We start from the raw sequence: 24,142 nt of genomic DNA, 5'->3' as shown, positions 1-24,142 counted from the left end.
AATAACAGTAGGGAGGCTATATATACAGGGGGGTACCGGTGCAGAGTCAATGTGCGGGGGCACCGGCTAGTTGAGGTAATATGTACATGTGGGTAGAGTTATTAAAGTGACTATACATAAATAATTAACAGAGTAGCAGCAGAGTAAAAAGGAGGACGGGGTGGGGGGGGGCAGTGCAAATAGTCCGGGTAGCCATGATTAGCTGTTCAGGAGTCTTATGGCTTGGGGGTAGAAGCTGTTGAGAAGCCTTTTGGACCTAGACTTGGCGCTCCGGTACCGCTTGCCGTGCGGTAGCAGAGAGAACAGTCTATGACTAGGGTGGCTGGAGTCTTTGACCATTTTGAGGGCCTTCCTCTGAGGGCCTCCCTCTGAGGGCCTTCCTCTGAGGGCCTTCCTCTGGGGGCCTTCCTCTGAGGGCCTTCCTCTGGGGGCCTTCCTCTGAGGGCCTTCCTCTGGGGGCCTTCCTCTGAGGGCCTTCCTCTGAGGGCCTTCCTCTGGGGGCCTTCCTCTGAGGGCCTTCCTCTGGGGGCTTTCCTCTGAGGGCCTTCCTCTGAGGGCCTTCCTCTGGGGGCTTTCCTCTGAGGGCCTTCCTCTGAGGGCCTTCCTCTGGGGGCTTTCCTCTGGGGGCCTTCCTCTGGGGGCTTTCCTCTGAGGGCCTTCCTCTGAGGGCCTTCCTCTGAGGGCCTTCCTCTGAGGGCCTTCCTCTGAGGGCCTTCCTCTGGGGGCCTTCCTCTGGGGGCCTTCCTCTGGGGGCCTTCCTCTGAGGGCCTTCCTCTGGGGGCTTTCCTCTGGGGGCCTTCCTCTGGGGGCCTTCCTCTGGGGGCCTTCCTCTGAGGGCCTTCCTCTGGGGGCCTTCCTCTGAGGGCCTTCACATAGAAGACAACATACCCGGATATCATCCTCATCACTTACCACAACAACCACATGTCTCTCTGATGTAGCTCATGACATCACAGTCCTAAAATCAAAACCAGGAACAGATCAGTATTATAATCTAATACAATCAGACTCTACAGGATCAGATCAGTAGTATTTTTAATCAGATATGACACTACAAAAACAGGTTGAATGTCTTCATATTAGGATGTTTTAATATAAAGTTTATACAGTTGACTTACAGAAAGGCCAGGGTCTCCCTCTGGTCCAGGATCACCCTGTAAGAAAAAAGTGTACCGATGGGTAAACAGACATTGAGGGGAGCTTGAACAGTGAGCATAATGTTCTTCTACAGTTGTAATGTCTGATCAGAGTCTGAGTAACGCAGCCAGCCGCTGATGACTGTCTTACAGGAGCCCCAGGTCCTCCTCTGGCTCCTCTCCTCCCATCCACTCCCTGTTGACCTGGATGCCCCTGGACAACAACAACACAAAGACAGGTTCTTCAGTGACTTCAGTGAGCCCAAACACGTTACTCAGCTCACCACTTCTCAAGAATAGAACACAAACGTGTTCTTTAGAGCACTGACTCCTCCCTTCCAGAATGCTCTAAGGTTAGCAACTACCAGGGTAACCCTGAACTTCACCACTTAAAGATGCACTCTGGGATCTTAAGCACAACATTCCTAACATATTGCACAAATTGGATGACGTCGTACACAACTGGATGACGTAGTACACAACTGGATGACGTAGTACACTACTGGATGACGTAGTACACAACTGGATGACGTAGTACACAACTGGATGACGTAGTACACAACTGGATGACGTAGTACACAACTGGATGACGTAGTACACAACTGGATGACGTAGTACACAACTGATGGATAATGGATATAAACTAATCCTAGGCTAACTATCCACATTAATGGATATAAACTAATCCTAGGCTAACTATCCACATTAATGGATATAAACTAATCCTAGGCTAACTATCCACATTAATGGATATAAACTAATCCTAGGCTAACTATCCACATTAATGGATATAAACTAATCCTAGGCTAACCATCCACATTAATGGATATAAACTAATCCTAGGCTAACCATCCACATTAATGGATATAAACTAATCCTAGGCTAACCATCCACATTAATGGATATAAACTAATCCTAGGCTAACTATCCACATTAATGGATATAAACTAATCCTAGGCTAACTATCCACATTAATGGATATAAACTAATCCTAGGCTAACTATCCACATTAATAGTGGTCCTCTGTAGCTCAGCTGGTAGAGCACGGCGCTTGTAACGTCAAGGTAGTGGGTTTGATCCCCGGGACCACCCATATACAAAAATGTATGCACGCATGACTGTAAGTCGCTTTGGATAAAAGCGTCTGCTAAATGGCATATTATTATATTATTATAATAGATATAAACTAATCCTAGGCTAACCATCCACATTAATGGATATAACATCTTCCAAGTGTATATTCAGCTGTTCACGACAGCAGCTGGAGCTTACCGGTTCACCATTTGGTCCTTTCTTCCCAGCTTCTCCTTTGCTGCCACAGTTCCCTCTGCTTCCCAAAGGGCCTGGATGCCCTTTATCCCCTCTGACTCCCTGGCAGACAGACAGACAGACAGACAGACAGACAGACAGACAGACAGACAGACAGACAGACAGACAGACAGACAGACAGACAGACAGCATCACAATACAACAGTATTTTGAACTCTTGAGCTGACCACATTCATCTTGTGAAATGTCAAACTGTACCGTTTCTCCTCTTTGTCCAGGATAGTTGAACCCATCTCTTCCTTTGTCACCCTAAAACACAGAAGATGATGAACTACATTACACTGTGGGAAATGTCCACTAACTATTTTACACTGTGGGAAGTGTCCACTAACTATATTACACTGTGGGAAGTGTCCACTAACTATATTACACTGTGGGAAGTGTCCACTAACTATATTACACTGTGGGAAGTGTCCACTAACTACATTACACTGTGGGAAGTGTCCACTAACTATATTACACTGTGGGAAGTGTCCACTAAGGAAAGGGCCTTCCCCAAACTGTTGCCACAAAGTTGGAAGCACAGAATCATCTAGAATGTCATTGTATGTTGTAGCGTTAAGATTTCCCTTCACTGGAACTAAGGGACCTAGCCCGAACCGTTAAAAACAGCCCCAGACCATTATTCCTCTTCCACCAAACTTTACAGTTGGCACTATGCATTGGGGCAAGTAGAGTTCTCCTGGCATCCGCCAAACCCAGATTCGTCTGTCGGACTGCCAGATGGTGAAGCGTGATTCATCACTCCAGAGAACGCGTTTCCACTGCTCCAGAGTCCAATGGCGGCGAGCTTTACACCACTCCAGCCGACGCTTGGCATTGCGCATGGTGATCTTAGGCTTGTGTGTGGATGCTCGGCCATGGAAACCCATTTCAAACAGTTATTGTGCTGACGTTGCTTCCAGAGGCAGTTTGGAACTCGGTAGTGAGTGTTGCAACCGAAGACAGACGATTTTTATGCGCTACGCGTTTCAGCAGTCCCGTTCTGTGAGCTTGTGTGGCCTACCACTTCACGGCTGAGCCGTTGTTGCTCCTAGACGTTTCCACTTCACAATAACATCACTTACAGTTGACTGTGGCAGATCTAGCAGGACAGAAATTTGACGAACTGACTTCTTGGAAAGGTGGCATCCTATGATGGTGCCACGTTGAAAGTCACTGAGCTCTTCAGTAAGGCGATTCTACTGCCAATACTTTTGCACATATAGTGTTTATTATAATTCAACACTACCTTAGGGGTGATTATATAGATCCTGGACCAATCTTTGGGTCAGGATCTACACTACCAGTCCAAAGTCTGGACACACCTACTCATTCAAGAGTTTTTCTTTATTTTGACTATTTTCTACATTGTAGAATAATAGTGAAGACATCAAATCTATGAAATAACACACATGGAATCATGTAGTAACCAAAAAAGTGTTAAACAAATCAAAATATATTTGAGATTCTTAAAATAGCCACCCTTTGCCTTGATGACAGCTTTGCACACTCTTGGCATTCTCTCAACCAGCTTCACCTGGAATGCTTTTCCAACAGTCTTGAAGGAGTTCCCACATATGCTGAGCACTTGTTGGCTGCTTTTCCTTCACTCTGCAGTCCGACTCATCCCAAACCATCTCAATTGGGTTGAGGTCAGGGGATTGTGGAGGCCAGGTCATCTGATGCAGCACTCCATCACTCTCCTTCTTGGTCAAATAGCCCTTACACAGCCTGGAGGTGTGTTGGGTCATTGTCCTGTTGAAAAACAAATGACAGTCCCACTAAGCCCAAACCAGATGGGATGGCGTATCGCTGCAGAATGCTGTGGTAGCCATGCTGGTTAAGTGTGCCTTGAATTCTAAATCAAATCACAGACAGTTTCACCAGCAAAGCACCCCCACACCATAACACCTCCTCCTCCATGCTTTACGGTGGGAGCTACACATGCAGAGATCATCCGTTCACCCACACCGCGTCTCACAAAGACACGGCGGTTTGAACCAAAAATCTCAAATTTGGAGTCCAGACCAAAGGACAGATTTCCACCGGTCTAATGTCCATTGCTCGTGTTTCTTGGCCCAAGCAGGTCTCTTCTTCTTATTGGTGTCCTTTAGTAGTGGTTTCTTTGCAGCAATTCGACATTGAAGGCCTGATTCACACAGTCTCCTCTGAACAGTTGATGTTGAGATGTGTCTGTTACTTGAACTCTGTGAAGCATTTATTTGGGCTGCAATTTCTGAGGCTGGTAACTCTAATGAGCTTGACCTCTGCAGCAGAGGTAACTCTGGGTCTTCCATTCCTGTGGCAGTCCTCATGAGAGCCAGTTGTATCATACCTCTTGATGGTTTTTGCAACTGCACTTGAAGAAACTTTAAAAGTTCTTGAAATGTTCAGTATTGACTGACCTTCATGTCTTAAAGTAATGATGGACTGTAATTTCTCTTTGCTTATTTGAGCTTTTCTTGCCATAATATGGACTTGGTCTTTTACCAAATAGGGCTATCTTCTGTATACCCCACTACCTTGTCACAACACAATTGATTGGCTCAAACGCATTAAGAAGGAAATAAATTCCACAACTTAACTTTAAGAAGGTAAACCTGCTAATTGAAATGCATTCCAGGTGACTACCTCATGAAGCTGGTTGAGAGAATGCCAAGAGTGTGCAAAGCTGTCATCAAGGCAAAGAATCTCAAATATAAAATATATTTTGATTTGTTTAACACTTTTTTGGTTACTACATGATTCCATATGTGTTATTTCATAGTTTTGAAGTCTTCACTATTATTCTACAATGTATAAAATAGTTTTAAAAAATAAGAAAAACCCTTGAATGAGTAGGTGTGTCCAAACTTTTGACTGGTACTGTATATAACCCAAACCAACCTTTGGTCCAGGATCTATATTGTAACCCAACCCCACTTTTAGTCAAGGATCTACATGACTCAATCCCGCCTTTGGTCCAGGATCTATATAACCCAACCCAACCTTTGGTCCAGGATCTATATAACCCAACCCTAGGTCCAGGATCTATATAACCCAACACTAGGTCCAGGATCTATATAACCCAACCCTAGGTCCAGGATCTATATAACCCAACCCTAGGTCCAGGATCTATATAACCCAACCCTAGGTCCAGGATCTATATAACCCAACCCTACCTTTGGTCCAGGATCTATATAACCCAACACTAGGTCCAGGATCTATATAACCCAACACTAGGTCCAGGATCTATATAACCCAACCCTAGGTCCAGGATCTATATAACCCAACACTAGGTCCAGGATCTATATAACCCAACCCTAGGTTCAGGATCTATATAACCCAACCCTACCTTTGGTCCAGGATCTATATAACCCAACCCTAGGTCCAGGATCTATATAACCCAACCCTAGGTCCAGGATCTATATAACCCAACCCTAGGTCCAGGATCTATATAACCCAACCCTAGGTCCAGGATCTATATAACCCAACCCTACCTTTGGTCCAGGATCTATATAACCCAACCCTAGGTCCAGGATCTATATAACCCAACACTAGGTCCAGGATCTATAACCCAACCCTAGGTCTAGGATCTATATAACCCAGCCCTAGGTCCAGGATCTATATAACCCAACCCTAGGTCCAGGATCTATATAACCCAACCCTACCTTTGGTCCAGGATCTATATAGCCCAACCCTACCTTTGGTCCAGGATCTATGTAACCCAACACTAGGTCCAGGATCTATATAACCCAACCCTAGGTCCAGGATCTATATAACCCAACACTAGGTCCAGGATCTATACAACCCAACCCTAGGTCCAGGATCTATATAACCCAACCCTACCTTTGGTCCAGGATCTATATAACCCAACGCTACCTTTGGTCCAGGATCTATGTAACCCAACACTAGGTCCAGGATCTATATAACCCAACCCTACCTTTGGTCCAGGATCTATATAACCCAACACTAGGTCCAGGATCTATATAACCCAACCCTAGGTCCAGGATCTATATAACCCAACCCTAGGTCCAGGATCTATATAACCCAACCCTAGGTCCAGGATCTATATAACCCAACCCTAGGTCCAGGATCTATATAACCCAACCCTAGGTCCAGGATCTATATAACCCAACCCTAGGTCCAGGATCTATATAACCCAACCCTAGGTCCAGGATCTATATAACCCAACCCTAGGTCCAGGATCTATATAACCCAACCCTACCTTTGGTCCAGGATCTATATAACCCAACCCTAGGTCCAGGATCTATATAACCCAACACTAGGTCCAGGATCTATAACCCAACCCTAGGTCTAGGATCTATATAACCCAGCCCTAGGTCCAGGATCTATATAACCCAACCCTAGGTCCAGGATCTATATAACCCAACCCTACCTTTGGTCCAGGATCTATATAACCCAACCCTACCTTTGGTCCAGGATCTATGTAACCCAACACTAGGTCCAGGATCTATATAACCCAACCCTAGGTCCAGGATCTATATAACCCAACACTAGGTCCAGGATCTATACAACCCAACCCTAGGTCCAGGATCTATATAACCCAACCCTACCTTTGGTCCAGGATCTATATAACCCAACGCTACCTTTGGTCCAGGATCTATGTAACCCAACACTAGGTCCAGGATCTATATAACCCAACCCTAGGTCCAGGATCTATATAACCCAACCCTACCTTTGGTCCAGGATCTATATAACCCAACCCTACCTTTGGTCCAGGATCTATATAACCCAACCCTAGGTCCAGGATCTATATAACCCAACCCTAGGTCCAGGATCTATATAACCCAACCCTAGGTCCAGGATCTATATAACCCAACCCTAGGTCCAGGATCTATATAACCCAACACTAGGTCCAGGATCTATATAACCCAACCCTAGGTCCAGGATCTATATAACCCAACCCTAGGTCCAGGATCTATATAACCCAACCCTAGGTCCAGGATCTATATAACCCAACCTTTGGTCCAGGATCTATATAACCCAACCCTAGGTCCAGGATCTATATAACCCAACACTAGGTCCAGGATCTATATAACCCAACCCTAGGTCCAGGATCTATATAACCCAACCCTAGGTCCAGGATCTATATAACCCAACCTTTGGTCCAGGATCTCCATGAGGTCCAGTCTGTCCAGGATCGCCAGTCTCTCCAGCAGCTCCCTGTAACACAGAGATGCCATACTGAGTACTAGCTGCATAAAGTATTCAAGTTCCTTTTTTCTTTTTTTTATATACCCACATGGCAGTCATAGTCACTGAAATACATAGGTATAGACTACCATCAATAAATAAACAATTTCCAAAATGTAGATGTATTTATTTAACCTTTATTTAGATAAGAAGACTGTCGCAGTATGCTCAAAATGTAGACATGGCAACAGCCAAACAATAAGATCAGAACAGGAGGATATCTTAGAATAGAGTAGAGTAGTAGTAGTAGTAGTAGTAGTAGTAGTAGTAGTAGTAGTAGCAGTAGTAGTAGTAGTAGTAGTAGTAGTAGTAGCAGTAGCAGTAGTAGTAGTAGTGGTAGTAGTAGTAGTGGTAGTAGTAGCAGTAGTAGTAGTAGTAGTAGTAGTAGCAGTAGTAGTAGTAGTGGTAGTAGTAGTAGTAGTAGCAGTAGTAGTAGTAACAGTAGTAGTAGTAACAGTAGCAGTAGTAGTAGTGGTAGTAGTAGTGGTAACAGTAGCAGTAGTAGTAGTGGTAGTAGTAGTGGTAGTAGTAGTAGTAGTAGTAGTAGTAGCAGTAGCAGTAGTAGTAGCAGTAGTAGTAGTAACAGTAGTAGTAGTAAGAGTAGTAGTAGTAGTAGTAGTAGCAGTAGTAGTAGTAGTGGTAGTAGTAGTAGTAACAGTAGTAGTAGTAAGAGTAGTAGTAGTAGTAGTAGCAATATTAGTAGTAGTAGAGTAGTATAAGCAGTATCAGAGTAGCAGTAACGATAGTAGAGTAGTGGTCGTAGAGTAGCATTCGTCATAGTAGCAACATACCATCGGTCCATCTGGTCCATTATCTCCATGATGTCCTCTTGGACCTGGCAGCCCTGGACCTCCCTAAACAAACAGAGGGAGGGGACACGCACACGCACACGCACACAGAGAGAAGAGGCCAGGAAAAGGGCAACCAGTGAAGATCAAACACCATTGTAAATTCAACCCATATGTTATGATGTCTTTTCATGGTGTTGTGGGAACAATTATCCAGGCTCTGTCGTAGCCGGCCGCGACCGGGAGACCCATGGGGCGGCGCACAATTGGCCCTGCGTCGTCCAGGGTAGGGGAGGGAATGGCCGGCAGGGATGTAGCTCAGTTGGTAGAGCATGGCGTTTGCAACGCCAGGGTTGTGGGTTCGATTCCCACGGGGGGTATAAAAGAAAATGTATGCACTCACTAACTGTAAGTCGCTCTGGATAAGAACGTCTGCTAAATGACTAAAATGTAAATGTAAACAAGGTTACATTTACTAGATAAGTGACTCTTGGTGCCGCAGAGTCTGAATAACAAGGATTCCAGTATATCGAGGGAGATGACTGGGGTTTATCTTAGAATGATTGACAGATAGAATATACTGACTTGGGGTACAAGGTAATACCATCAAAGGAGGGAGTGCCCACTGATGGTTAACAGATGTTGTTGAAGAAACGTGTAACATGAAGTATATAAACTGAGAGGTTTTCTTTGTCTAGGAGTTCGGATGACAAGAGGCAAAGCATGTGCCATTTGTTAGACGAACCCGGTACTGTATCTATTCAATATTTTGTATTAACTCCCCTTGTAATTGTTTAAGTATATTCTTGCATCCTGAATTACTTGACACCAGAGAAACTCATCATAACACCATATTTATGTTTATTTATTTTTCCTTTCGTATCTTAACTATTTGCACAGCGTTACAACACTGTATATAGACATAATATGACATTTGAAATGTCTTTATTATTTTGGAACTTCTGAGCAGAGAGAGACAGAGACAGAGACAGAGACACAGAGAGAGACAGAGAGACAGAGAGACAGACAGAGAGAGAGAGAGAGAGAGAGAGAGAGAGAGGTACCCAAACTTGCTTCAGCCCAGTTTAAACAAAAAAGTGGAATCAGGCGCTGAGGTCTTGAAAATCCCCAAAATAGCTTCTCATTAGCTCTGGAATGGCTTCATCTCAAAACTCATCATTACTCATTTTGACATGCATTTGGAATCACTGACTACAGTACAAATATGAACAATTTAGAATGATTAATAACATCCTTAAAATATCAATGTTTTGTAATATGTGTGGGTTGAAAGATATTGGTATTTCAGCCAGAATGATTTGTCAGTGCACCAAGAATTCCAATGTTCTATGAAAGAAGGAGTGTACTGTATCTTAGTGAGAAACCCCCTATGTTGTCTGTCTATGTTTCCATGGGAGTTACGTACTGTATCTTAGTGAGAAACCCCCTGTGTTGTCTATGTTTCCATGGGAGTTACGTACTGTATCTTAGTGAGAAACCCCCTGTGTTGTCTGTCTATGTTTCCATGGGAGTTACGTACTGTATCTTAGTGAGAAACCCCCTGTGTTGTCTATGTTTCCATGGGAGTTACGTACTGTATCTTAGTGAGAAACCTCCTGTGTTGTCTGTCTATGTTTCCATGGGAGTTACGTACTGTATCTTAGTGAGAAACCCCCTGTGTTGTCTGTCTATGTTTCCATGGGAGTTACGTACTGTATCTTAGTGAGAAACCCCCTGTGTTGTCTGTCTATGTTTCCATGGGAGTTACGTACTGTATCTTAGTGAGAAACCCCCTATGTTGTCTGTCTATGTTTCCATGGGAGTTACGTACTGTATCTTAGTGAGAAACCCCCTGTGTTGTCTGTCTATGTTTCCATGGGAGTTACGTACTGTATCTTAGTGAGAAACCCCCTGTGTTGTCTGTCTATGTTTCCATGGGAGTTACGTACTGTATCTTAGTGAGAAACCCCCTGTGTTGTCTGTCTATGTTTCCATGGGAGTTACGTACTGTATCTTAGTGAGAAACCCCCTATGTTGTCTGTCTATGTTTCCATGGGAGTTACGTACTGTATCTTAGTGAGAACCCCCCTGTGTTGTCTGTCTATGTTTCCATGGGAGTTACGTACTGTATCTTAGTGAGAAACCCCCTGTGTTGTCTGTCTATGTTTCCATGGGAGTTACGTACTGTATCTTAGTGAGAAACCCCTGTGTTGTCTATGTTTCCATGGGAGTTACGTACTGTATCTTAGTGAGAAACCCCTGTGTTGTCTGTCTATGTTTCCATGGGAGTTACGTACTGTATCTTAGTGAGAAACCCCCTGTGTTGTCTGTCTATGTTTCCATGGGAGTTACGTACTGTATCTTAGTGAGAAACCCCCTGTGTTGTCTGTCTATGTTTCCATGGGAGTTACGTACTGTATCTTAGTGAGAAACCCCCTATGTTGTCTGTCTATGTTTCCATGGGAGTTACGTACTGTATCTTAGTGAGAACCCCCCTGTGTTGTCTGTCTATGTTTCCATGGGAGTTACGTACTGTATCTTAGTGAGAAATCCCCTGTGTTGTCTGTCTATGTTTCCATGGGAGTTACGTACTGTATCTTAGTGAGAAACCCCCTGTGTTGTCTGTCTATGTTTCCATGGGAGTTACGTACTGTATCTTAGTGAGAAACCCCCTGTGTTGTCTGTCTATGTTTCCATGGGAGTTACGTACTGTATCTTAGTGAGAAACCCCCTGTGTTGTCTATGTTTCCATGGGAGTTACGTACTGTATCTTGGTGAGAAACCCCCTGTGTTGTCTGTCTATGTTTCCATGGGAGTTACGTACTGTATCTTAGTGAGAAACCCCTGTGTTGTCTATGTTTCCATGGGAGTTACGTACTGTATCTTAGTGAGAAACCCCCTATGTTGTCTGTCTATGTTTCCATGGGAGTTACGTACTGTATCTTAGTGAGAAACCCCCTGTGTTGTCTGTCTATGTTTCCATGGGAGTTACGTACTGTATCTTAGTGAGAAACCCCTATGTTGTCTGTCTATGTTTCCATGGGAGTTACGTACTGTATCTTAGTGAGAAACCCCCTGTGTTGTCTGTCTATGTTTCCATGGGAGTTACGTACTGTATCTTAGTGAGAAACCCCCTGTGTTGTCTATGTTTCCATGGGAGTTACGTACTGTATCTTGGTGAGAAACCCCCTGTGTTGTCTGTCTATGTTTCCATGGGAGTTACGTACTGTATCTTAGTGAGAAACCCCCTGTGTTGTCTGTCTATGTTTCCATGGGAGTTACGTACTGTATCTTAGTGAGAAACCCCCTGTGTTGTCTGTCTATGTTTCCATGGGAGTTACGTACTGTATCTTAGTGAGAAACCCCCTGTGTTGTCTGTCTATGTTTCCATGGGAGTTACGTACTGTATCTTAGTGAGAAACCCCTGTGTTGTCTGTCTATGTTTCCATGGGAGTTACGTACTGTATCTTAGTGAGAAACCCCCTGTGTTGTCTGTCTATGTTTCCATGGGAGTTACGTACTGTATCTTAGTGAGAAACCCCCTGTGTTGTCTGTCTATGTTTCCATGGGAGTTACGTACTGTATCTTAGTGAGAAACCCCCTGTGTTGTCTATGTTTCCATGGGAGTTACGTACTGTATCTTGGTGAGAAACCCCCTGTGTTGTCTGTCTATGTTTCCATGGGAGTTACGTACTGTATCTTAGTGAGAAACCCCCTGTGTTGTCTATGTTTCCATGGGAGTTACGTACTGTATCTTAGTGAGAAACCCCCTATGTTGTCTGTCTATGTTTCCATGGGAGTTACGTACTGTATCTTAGTGAGAAACCCCCTGTGTTGTCTATGTTTCCATGGGAGTTACGTACTGTATCTTAGTGAGAAACCCCCTGTGTTGTCTGTCTATGTTTCCATGGGAGTTACTGCTGAATCATGTACCCAGAATGCAACATTCTCTTCTCCGTTTCTCTGACCTTAGATCCTTTGAGGCCGATATCCCCATGAGGACCTGGCTTCCCTTGTAGACCAGGTTCACCCTGGGAATGACAGAATACATTAGGCTTAGTTTGAACTCAATATTCATGGTCAAATATTTACACAAACAGACATCATATTTTCAGTCAGCCATTGTTTTTGTTATGGGCAGTTTGCCTGGAATCTGTCTGAACGCAGCAGGAACTGAAACAGACTTCAACTGTATTTTATCTATTGGTATTACAGAATGTACACTCTTAGAAATTAAGGTTCCAAAAAGGTTATTCGACTGTTCCCGTCGGAGAACCCTTTTAAGAACCCTTTTGGTTTCCATGTACAACATTTAGAAGCCTCTGCGGAAAGGGTTCTACATCTTCAAAGGGTTCTCCCACGAGGATCTAGGTGGGAAAAGACATTTCTAAGAGTGTAGCATAACATTTCCTATATAGTATGCCCTGTGAATGCATGGTAGAAGCCTGGGGTTGTGAACGGTGACAGACCTCTCCTCCTTTAGGTCCAGCTCGTCCATGAAGTCCCTTAGGTCCAGGGTCTCCTGGTCGCCCCTAACGACAGACATGTAGACAATATTTATTGTTTAACAAAAGCCATCCCTTTGCATTTAATATTTAACTTATCATTTCAGAATGTATCACTTAGCCAAGTCAGCGTACAGCTTGGCCTTTTGGTCCCGGTCCACCGTTGAGTCCCTGAAAGAATCAGGAATAGGAATTAGGAATCAGTTAGTTTAGATTGAAGAACTACTGAACTACTGAACTACTGAACTACAACACTACTGAACTACTGAACTACTGAACTACTGAACTACAACACTACTGAACTACTGAACTACTGAACTACAACACTACTGATCTACTGAACTACTGAACTACAACACTACTGAACTACAACACTACTGAACTACTGAACTACAACACTACAACACTACTGAACTACTGAACTACAATACTACTGAACTACTGAACTACTGAACTACAGCACTACTGAACTACTGAACTACTGAACTACTGAACTACAGCACTACTGAACTACAACACTACTGAACTACTGAACTACTGAACTACAACACTACAACACTACTGAACTACAACACTACAACACTACTGAACTACAGCACTACTGAACTACTGAAATACAACACTACTGAACTACAACACTACTGAACTACAACACTACTGAACTACAACACTACTGAACTACAACACTACTGAACTACAACACTACAACACTACTGAACTACAGCACTACTGAACTACAACACTACTGAACTACAACACTACTGAACTACAACACTACTGAACTACTGAACTACAACACTACTGAACTACAACACTACTGAACTACAACACTACTGAACTACAACACTACTGAACTACAACACTACTGAACTACTGAACTACAGCACTACTGAACTACAACACTACTGAACTACAACACTACTGAACTACAACACTACTGAACTACTGAACTACTAAACTACAGCACTACTGAACTACAGCACTACTGAACTACAACACTACTGAACTACAACACTACTGAACTACTGAACTACAGCACTACTGAACTACAACACTACTGAACTACAACACTACTGAACTACAACACTACTGAACAACTGAACTACAACACTACTGAACTACAACACTACTGAACTACTGAACTACAGCACTACAACACTACTGAACTACAACACTACTGAACTACAACACTACTGAACTACAACACTACTGAACTACTGAACTACAACACTACTGAACTACAACACTACTGAACTACAACACTACTGAACTAAAACACTACTGAACTACTGAACTACAGCACTACTGAACTACAACACTACTGAACTACAACACTACTGAACTACAACACTACTGAACTACAACACTACTGAACTACAACACTACTGAACTACAACACTACAACACTACTGAACTACAACACTACAACACTACTGAACTACAACACTACTGAACTACAACACTACAACACTACTGAACTACAACACTACTGAACTACAACACTACAACACTACTGAACTACAACACTACTGAACTACAACACTACAACACTACTGAACTACAACACTACTGAACTACAACACTACAACACTACTGAACTACAACACTACAACACTACTGAACTACAACACTACTGAACTACAACACTACAACACTACTGAACTACAACACTACTGAACTACAGCACTACTGAACTACAACACTACTGAACTACAACACTACTGAACTACAACACTACTGAATTACAACACTACAACACTACAACACTACTGAACTACAACACTACAACACTACTGAACTACAACACTACTGAACTACAACACTACAACACTACTGAACTACAACACTATTGAACTACAACACTACAACACTACTGAACTACAACACTACTGAACTACAACACTACAACACTACTGAACTACAACACTACTGAACTACAACACTACAACACTACTGAACTACAACACTACTGAACTACAACACTACAACACTACAACACTACTGAACTACAGCACTACTGAACTACTGAACTACAACACTACTGAACTACAACACTACTGAACTACTGAACTACAGCACTACTGAACTACAACACTACTGAACTACAACACTACTGAACTACAACACTACTGAACTACAACACTACTGAACTACAACACTACTGAACTACTGAACTACAACACTACTGAACTACAACACTACTGAACTACAACACTACTGAACTACAACACTACTGAACTACTGAACTACAGCACTACTGAACTACAACACTACTGAACTACAACACTACTGAACTACAACACTACTGAACTACTGAACTACAGCACTACTGAACTACAACACTACTGAACTACAACACTACTGAACTACAACACTACTGAACTACAACACTACAACACTACTGAACTACTGAACTACAGCACTACTGAACTACAACACTACTGAACTACAACACTACAACACTACTGAACTACAACACTACTGAACTACAACACTACAACACTACTGAACTACAGCACTACTGAACTACAACACTACAACACTACTGAACTACAACACTACTGAACTACAACACTACAACACTACTGAACTACAACACTACAACACTACTGAACTACAACACTACTGAACTACAACACTACAACACTACTGAACTACAACACTACTGAACTACAGCACTACTGAACTACAACACTACTGAACTACAACACTACAACACTACTGAACTACAACACTACTGAACTACAACACTACAACACTACTGAACTACAACACTACTGAACTACAACACTACAACACTACTGAACTACAACACTACTGAACTACAACACTACAACACTACTGAACTACAACACTACTGAACTACAACACTACAACACTACTGAACTACAACACTACTGAACTACAACACTACAACACTACTGAACTACAGCACTACTGAACTACTGAACTACAACACTACTGAACTACAACACTACAACACTACAACACTACTGAACTACAACACTACTGAACTACAACACTACAACACTACTGAACTACAGCACTACAACACTACAACACTACACTTCTAATGATAAGGATAGCCAGGTCTATGTAAGTCACTTCTAATGATAAGGATAGCCAGGTCTATGTAAGTCTCTTCTAATGATAAGGATAGCCAGGTCTATGTAAGTCACTTCTAATGATAAGGATAGCCAGGTCTATGTAAGTCACTTCTAATGATAAGGATAGCCAGGTCTATGTAAGTCACTTCTAATGATAAGGATAGCCAGGTCTATGTAAGTCACTTCTAATGATAAGGATAGCCAGGTCTATGTAAGTCACTTCTAATGATAAGGATAGCCAGGTCTATGTAAGTCTCTTCTAATGATAAGGATAGCCAGGTCTATGTAAGTCACTTCTAATGATAAGGATAGCCAGGTCTATGTAAGTCACTTCTAATGATAAGGATAGCCAGGTCTATGTAAGTCACTTCTAATGATAAGGATAGCCAGGTCTATGTAAGTAACTTCTAATGATAAGGATTGCCAGGTCTATGTAAGTCACTTCTAATGATAAGGATAGCCAGGTCTATGTAAGTCACTTCTAATGATAAGGATAGCCAGGTCTATGTAAGTCACTTCTAATGATAAGGATAGCCAGGTCTATGTAAGTCACTTCTAATGATAAGGATAGCCAGGTCTATGTAAGTCACTTCTAATGATAAGGATAGCCAGGTCTATGTAAGTCACTCACTGGTTTTCCTTTTATTCCCGGTGAGCCTGGAATTCCAGGGCTTCCTGGATAACTCTGCAAGGAAGAAGAACGATTAGAGGATGTATCAATGTGATAACAACTGACTCTTCATGTCATCTTCAGAGAGAGAATCCTCCTTGAGTTGTGTTGTGATGTCGTTAGATGGCGTACCTCACATCTGCATGTATTGTATTGTTGTTACTGTTAGGTCCAGGTGAGAGTGTATTATGATGCCATTACTGTACCGGTAGTCCAGCTTCTCCAGGAGGTCCAGCGGGACCTGGTTTGCCATTATGACCAGGGTCTCCCTGGGATCATCAACATTCACACATTAAACACAGTGGTCTATAAAAAACTGTACATAAACAAAGTTTAGTAAACGCAGTTGTCTTTAAAACACTACATAAACTAAGTCTGGAGTTTCTGTGGTACAGGAGGTCTTGTAGTAGCCTTGACGGACTGAGGGTTCTCTCAGGTACCTTCTCTCCGTGGTCACCGGGCGGTCCTATATCACCAGCACCTCCCGGATAACCATCTGGGCCCTTTCAAAAACATCAGTAGTAAGAGGCCATTCCTTGTTATCACATCAACATTTTACTGCATTCATTATTTTGTGTGTGTGTGTGTGTGTGTGTGTGTACTGTATACGTAACGTACTGTAGGATAACGTTTCACTTACCCTTTCACCCGGATCTCCTTTACAACCATAAGTTCCGATCCGACCAATTTTACCCTGAGAATGACCACAGAAAAGATTCCTATTAGTATCAAATTAAATTAAAACAAATCCATTTTTTTTTTAGCAGATGTTATTGCGGGTGTAGCGAAATGCTTGTATCCACATGAGTCAACCCTCCCGTATAGACCCAATGGGCCTGGACCCGAGTGACAGGTTGGTGGTCATCTTCTCAGGGTTCCCCTTGGCGCCTGCTACAGTTCAAGGGGATGTGTGCCAGCACCTCGTACCTTCTGCCCATCTGTCCCATCCCTGCCGTGTTCTCCTGACACTCCCTGGTGATTGAGACGTCATTCAGAGTGTTAAAATAGGAAAGTATAGCATATCCGGTAAGAAATAGAAGTGAAGGCGTACACACTCAGAACGTTTATGTCAGAATCAATAGTGTAGTTTACCTTGGTTCCACCTGATCCAAATTCACCCTGGGGAAAGATCAAATCCGTGTCTCATTTAAAAATGTTGATTAAAAAAATGATAAGATTTACACATGATAATTACTAGAATAATGTTGAGTTATTCTTACCTTTTCACCTTTCAGACCAATCGCACCCTAAACAGAAGCAAACAAAGACAGGTTGAAAAAAATAGTCCGGATCCACTATAAGGTGAATATCTGTATTGGTTAGGGAGGAAAGCCAAACACACACCAACCTTGTGACCTGCGGGACCAATCGGACCTTCAATACCAGAGTCCCCCTGAACACAAATAATAAAAACATTATCATCTACATTCTTTGGAAGAAAATATGTTTGTTTTTTTAAATATGGAAATATATATAAATGTGTAGGTTCCCTTGTCAGTGTTTCTGTAGTCAGAACACCTACCTGTTTTCCTTTGGTTCCTTTAGCGCCTGAAAGCCCAACTCCTCCTTTCACTCCCTAAAATAAACAGATACATTACAATAAACATAAACAAACTCTTCATAAAACAAACATGAATAAACACATTTCATTCTTGCAAAAATCTCAGATGTTTTACTTAATTAAGGAAGCTCACCTTTGGTCCTGGGTTTCCCTTCGGACCTGGGGGACCTGGAAGCTCCAGACACTGGAGTTTGGAACACTGGAGAATTCATGGAGAAAAACATTGTGAAGTAAACAGCGTTACACACAAGGAAAATGAAGCTATATCCGTTGGATAGAAATGTTCAGAAGCATCAGGTTACAGACTCTTAGTTACCTGCAGATAGGCTTGATATTTCTGTAGAGAAGTGCAAACAAAAATACTTGAAGATGTTTGTTTTGGAAAAACTGGTATCAAAAATAGAATACTAAATGAAATATCTAGGGCTGTCAGCGTTATTCAGTTAACTCTAGTTCACTTTTTGTAATTTTAGTGCACATTTTTAATTGCACATTTTTAAATAAAGTGTGATTTCTCAATTTTCCTACTTTAGACAAAATCAAGATGTCAATATTTTTGTAATGTTTTTTTGTATGAAAAATCTTAAAATACAGCACACTTTGACCAAAATTCGGAATTTGCGATTAATAGCAAATCGTTTGACAGCCCTAGATATATGATCATAGAAAATGTTTCAGACATGAATATTCAAAGCTGGATAAAACACTACATATAATCACCATAGCTTTGATAATGTTGTTGATGGATGATGTGACTATTTTCCCAGTGGAGGAGTCACATGGTGGACTGTGACAGGCTTTAAGGTCTGGGTTGAGCAGGCACAGTGAAACAGAGGCAGACAACAAAAGGACAGTTTTCAACATTACATTTTTTAAGGCATGTTTTCCATTATTTAGTTCCAAACACATTCCAGTCCCCATTTTCGTTCAATTGCTTTGCTTCTATAAATATAATTTATCTTACTTTTGAACTGTAACTACTATGCTAGTTTAAATCAGACAAACAAACAAACCAAGAAAATAAAAAGGGATACAGGAAGTGATGCAGCCCAGGAGGCAGGCGTCCATTTTCTCAAAATCTCCATAGCTCAAACAACTCCATTATCCACGTGATCTCAACAAACAAAGCAGTCACATCCTAAAAACCCTGGGATCCAGCATGCCTCTAGACTGCATTCACTTCCTGTGGGCAGCTGTCCACAACCCAAAAAAAAAAAAAAAACTGGGGGTTTAAATACACAGAGTTAGGATGACATGATCTGTCAATTAACCAATTAAATGACGTGTTAGGTTAAACATGCAAATGAGTCCCACCTGTGACATTGACAGCCATGTAGTCGGAGCGGTAGACCCCTGCAGGAGAGCTAGCGATCAGCCCCATCCCTGCTTCCTCCACCACCTTGGAAGCAGCTACTGAGAACAAGCTGATGCGCTGTGATTGGTCAAATCAAATCAACTATTTCAAGAGCATTTCCAATCAATACATTTACAGTAAAACAACAAGCGAAAAGAATAAAATGGATGAATAAAGTAATATAAAACAAGATGAATAAACAGTAACATCACTGACCTGTACAGCAACATCACTGACCTGTACAGCAACATCACTGACCTGTACAGCAACATCACTGACCTGTACAGCAACATCACTGACCTGTACAGCAACATCACTGACCTGTACAGCAACATCACTGACCTGTACAGCAACATCACTGACCTGTACAGCAACATCACTGACCTATACAGTAACATCACTGATTAAAGGCTAAAAATATGGATTTGCAAACTTGATTTAAAGACCTGTACTGTGTCTGCCCCTCGATTTAAAGACCTGTACTGCGTCTGCCCCTCGATTTAAAGACCTGTACTGCGTCTGCCCCTCGATTTAAAGACCTGCATTGCGTCTGCCCCTCGATTTAAAGACCTGTACTGCGTCTGCCCCTCGATTTAAAGACCTGCATTGCGTCTGCCCTTCGATTTAAAGACCTGTACTGCGTCTGCCCCTCGATTTAAAGACCTGCATTGCGTCTGCCCCTCGATTTAAAGACCTGTACTGCGTCTGCCCCTCGATTTAAAGACCTGTACTGCGTCTGCCCCTCGATTTAAAGACCTGTACTGTGTCTGCCCCTCGATTTAAAGACCTGTACTGTGTCTGCCCCTCGATTTAAAGACCTGTACTGTGTCTGCCCCTCGATTTAAAGACCTGTACTGTGTCTGCCCCTCGTACCTGGTCTCTAGCCCGTTCTGCAGACACCTTGACCCCCCCACAGGGGGCACCAGTCACATGGCCGTCAGTGACCACCACAGCGAAGCGGACAGAGTTGTGTCCCCGGAGATCGTGGCGCTGCATCTCCTCGGTCATCTTGTCCAGGGCACAGTCAGTGTAGGTACCTGAAATCAAATCAATGTTCATTTGTCATATGCACAGGATACACACTACTGTACAGAACATTGACATGCTGACTGGAAGGTTCTCAACACACTACTGTTCAGAACATTGACATGCTGACTGGAAGGTTCTCAACACACTACTGTTCAGAACATTGACATGCTGACTGGAAGGTTCTCAACACACTACTGTTCAGAACATTGACATGCTGACTGGAAGGTTCTCAACACACTACTGTTCAGAACATTGACATGCTGACTGGAAGTATGCTAGATCCATAAAGAAGAAGTATGCTAATGTGGGTTGGCGGTCTTACCTTTGCCCAGGTAAGACTTTAACCAGTCGATAGCATCCATATTCTTGACAAATTTATCTCTGCTGGTGATCTCACTGAAGAGCTCCTGTGTCTGGGAGAAGTGGAGTCCCCCCATAAACCAGCTGATCTTCACCTGTCTGTTGTACACCTCCTCCCGGAGCCTCAGGGCAAACTCCCTGGTCCACTCTGCCACCCTCTTCACCAGGCTTCCTGGAGGGGGCTGCTGCAGGGCGATGCTCTCAGAGGAGTCCATCACGAAGTATAGGTCAATGGGACACTCAATCACTTCTACAGGAAGATAGAGGACATCATATTATCTGTGTCCCAAATGGCACCCTATTCCCTACATAGTGCACTGCTTTTGAAGCACAGGTCAATGGGACACTCAATCACTTCTACAGGAAGACAGAGGACATCTACTTCCTGTATATAGCCATGTTATTACCTGATCCACCCAAATCATTTGGGTTCCTGGATCCTTTCACAGTATTATAAGGCTGCGTTGAGACAATGACTTATCAATGACCCAAGCCCAGCTCATTTAATCCCTACCACTGTGACGCTGAGTTGGCATAATGCTTCAGCAAATGTACATGATCCCAGGGGCGTGTATATAAATAACCTAATTTATGTCCCTCTTACTGCCTTGAATGTCTCTGCTGATCCTACAGCTATTGCATGCAGTAATCATATGCCTATGAACCAGAGTAATACTGTTATCACTGAGGTGGTGTGCCCTAGTTGGAAGTCCACTGTGTGCAGCTTACCCTGCACTAATAAAAAATAATCAAGTGTCACGAATTCAGCCGAGGCTGCCCCTCCTCCTTGCTCGGGCAGGCTTCGGCGTTCGTCGTCACCGGAGTACTAGCTGCCACCGATCCATGTGTCTATGTTCTACTTGTTTTGTCTGTTTTGGTCTCACCTGTTTCCCATCATGTAGTTATGTCTTCCCTATTTAACCCGCTGGCTCACACTGTGTGTTGTGCGTGTTTGTCCGTGTTTTGGTTGTCGTATGTGAGCGGGTGTTTTCCTCCCTGCGTGGAGGTATGCTCATTAAGATACCTACGAGTAAAGTACGTTTTTCGATTAGCTCTGTGTCCTGCGCCTGATTTTGTCCTACCGCATTACACTGATGCCTTGACACTCTGCTAAGCTTCCCAGTGTAGCAAGAAAAATAATCAAGCATCCCAGAACAGTGTTAAAAATAGCCCACGTTAACATATGTAGTTTAAGAAACAAGGTTCATGAAATCAATCATTTGCTTGTAACAGATGACATTCATATTCTGACGATCTCTGAAACTCACTTAGATAATACCTTTGATGATACAGTGGTAGCAATACAAGGTTATAAGATCTACAGAAAATACAGAAATGCCAACGGTGGAGGTGTGGCTGTTTATATTCAGAACCACATTCCTGTAAAGCTTAGAGAGGATCTCGTGTTAAATACTGTTGAAGTAATATGGCTACAGGTTCATCCGCCTCACCTAAAGCCCATTCTGGTGGGAAGCTGCTATAGACCACCAAGTGCTAACAGTCAGTATCTGGATAACAGTTGTGAAATACTTGATAATGTATTTGATATCAATTGAGAGGTATACTTTCTGGGTGATTTAAATATTGACTGGCTTCATCAGGCTGCCCACTCAAGAGAAAGCTTCAAACTGTAACCAGTGCCTGCAACCTGGTTCAGGTTATCAGTCAACCTACCAGGGTAGTTACAAACAGTACAGGAATTAAATCATCAATAATAATAATATGCCGTTTAGCAGACGCTTTTATCCAAAGCGACTTACAGTCATGCGTGGTATAATTTTTTTTTGTGTATGGGTGGTCCTGGGGATCGAACCCACTACCCTGGCGTTACAAGCGCCATGCTCTACCAGCTGAGCTACAGAGGACCACAATGTATTGATCATATCCCTACTAATGCTGCAGAGATTTGTTGGAAAGCAGTATCCAAATCCATCGGATGTAGTGATCACAATATAGTAGCCATATCTAGGAAAACCAAAGTTCCAAAGGCTGGGCCTAATATAGTGTATAAGAGGTCATACAATACGTTCTGTAGTGATTCCTATGTTGTTGATGTAAATAATATTTGTTGGTCTGTGGTGTGTAATGAGGAGCAACCAGATGCTGCAATTGACACATTTATGAAATTGCTTATCCCAGTTACTAATAAGCATGTAACCATTAAGAAAATGACTGTAAAAACTGTTAAATCCCTGTGGATTGATGAGGAACTGAAAATTGTATGGCTAAGAGGGATGAGGCAAAAGAGATGGCAAATAGGTCTGCCTGCACAACCGATTGGCAAACATACTGCATAAGCTGTTTAGGCCCCTTACTTTATTCAATCTTTACTAACGACATGCCACTGGCTTTGAGTAAAGCCAGAGTGTCTATGTATGCGGATGACTCAACACTATACACGTCAGCTACTACAGCAACTGAAATGACTGCCACACTTAACAAAGAACTGCAGTTAGTTTCAGAATGGGTGGCAAGGAATAAGTTAGTCCTAAATATTTCCAAAACTAAAGTATTGTATTTGGGACAAATCATTCACTAAACCCTATCCTCAACTAAATCTTGTAATGAATAATGTGGAAATTGAGCAAGTTCAGGAGATTAAACTGCTTGGAGTAACCCTGGATTGTAAACTGTCATGGTCAAAACATATTGATAGAACAGTAGCTAGTCTGTCCATAATAAAGCGCTGCGCTACCTTCTTAACAGCACTATCAACAAGGCAGGTCCTACAGGCCCTAGTTTTGTCGCACCTGGACTACTGTTCAGTCGTGTGGTTAGGTGCCACAAAGAGGGACCTCGGAAAATTACAATTGGCTCAGAACAGGGCAGCACGGCTGGCCCTTGGATGTACACAGAGAGCTAAAATTAATACTATGCATATCAAACTCTCATGGCTCAAAGTGGAGGAGAGATTGACTTCATCATTACTTGTTTTTGTGAGACATGTTGAATGTACCAAGCTGTCTGTTTGAACTACTGGCACACAGCTCGGACACCCATGCATACCCCACAAGACATGCCACCAGAGGTCTCTTCACAGTCCCCAAGTCAAGAACAGACTATGGGAGGCGCACAGAACTACACTGCTCAAAAAAATAAAGGGAACACTTAAACAACACAATGTA

At 42.7% G+C, this 24,142-nt stretch overlaps 1 protein-coding gene across 1 annotated transcript in view; it reads right to left on the bottom strand.

Annotated features, from left to right (window-relative positions):
* LOC121562597 (collagen alpha-2(VI) chain) overlaps positions 1 to 24,142 on the bottom strand; it is a 52,498-nt gene that overhangs the window by 6,378 nt on the left and 21,978 nt on the right. The window contains exons 3-27 of the mRNA XM_045215372.1: positions 20,980 to 21,267; positions 20,502 to 20,665; positions 19,589 to 19,706; positions 18,995 to 19,080; positions 18,591 to 18,611; positions 18,408 to 18,473; positions 18,236 to 18,289; positions 18,062 to 18,106; positions 17,934 to 17,960; positions 17,806 to 17,832; positions 17,641 to 17,685; positions 17,354 to 17,407; positions 17,154 to 17,216; positions 16,920 to 16,982; positions 16,675 to 16,728; positions 13,072 to 13,107; positions 12,901 to 12,963; positions 12,400 to 12,462; positions 8,435 to 8,497; positions 7,551 to 7,613; positions 2,664 to 2,714; positions 2,409 to 2,507; positions 1,288 to 1,350; positions 1,119 to 1,154; positions 913 to 958 (exon numbers count right to left, since the gene is read on the bottom strand). Coding sequence (XP_045071307.1) covers positions 913 to 958; positions 1,119 to 1,154; positions 1,288 to 1,350; positions 2,409 to 2,507; positions 2,664 to 2,714; positions 7,551 to 7,613; positions 8,435 to 8,497; positions 12,400 to 12,462; positions 12,901 to 12,963; positions 13,072 to 13,107; positions 16,675 to 16,728; positions 16,920 to 16,982; positions 17,154 to 17,216; positions 17,354 to 17,407; positions 17,641 to 17,685; positions 17,806 to 17,832; positions 17,934 to 17,960; positions 18,062 to 18,106; positions 18,236 to 18,289; positions 18,408 to 18,473; positions 18,591 to 18,611; positions 18,995 to 19,080; positions 19,589 to 19,706; positions 20,502 to 20,665; positions 20,980 to 21,267 — 1,758 coding nt within the window. The remainder of the gene's footprint in view (positions 1 to 912; positions 959 to 1,118; positions 1,155 to 1,287; positions 1,351 to 2,408; positions 2,508 to 2,663; positions 2,715 to 7,550; positions 7,614 to 8,434; positions 8,498 to 12,399; positions 12,463 to 12,900; positions 12,964 to 13,071; positions 13,108 to 16,674; positions 16,729 to 16,919; positions 16,983 to 17,153; positions 17,217 to 17,353; positions 17,408 to 17,640; positions 17,686 to 17,805; positions 17,833 to 17,933; positions 17,961 to 18,061; positions 18,107 to 18,235; positions 18,290 to 18,407; positions 18,474 to 18,590; positions 18,612 to 18,994; positions 19,081 to 19,588; positions 19,707 to 20,501; positions 20,666 to 20,979; positions 21,268 to 24,142) is intronic.

Source organism: Coregonus clupeaformis, unplaced genomic scaffold, assembly GCF_020615455.1.
Source record: "Coregonus clupeaformis isolate EN_2021a unplaced genomic scaffold, ASM2061545v1 scaf0433, whole genome shotgun sequence".
Taxonomy (NCBI): Eukaryota; Metazoa; Chordata; class Actinopteri; order Salmoniformes; family Salmonidae; genus Coregonus; species Coregonus clupeaformis.
The sequence above is the reverse complement of the archived record's forward strand: the minus strand, read 5'-3'. Positions and strand labels throughout refer to the sequence as shown.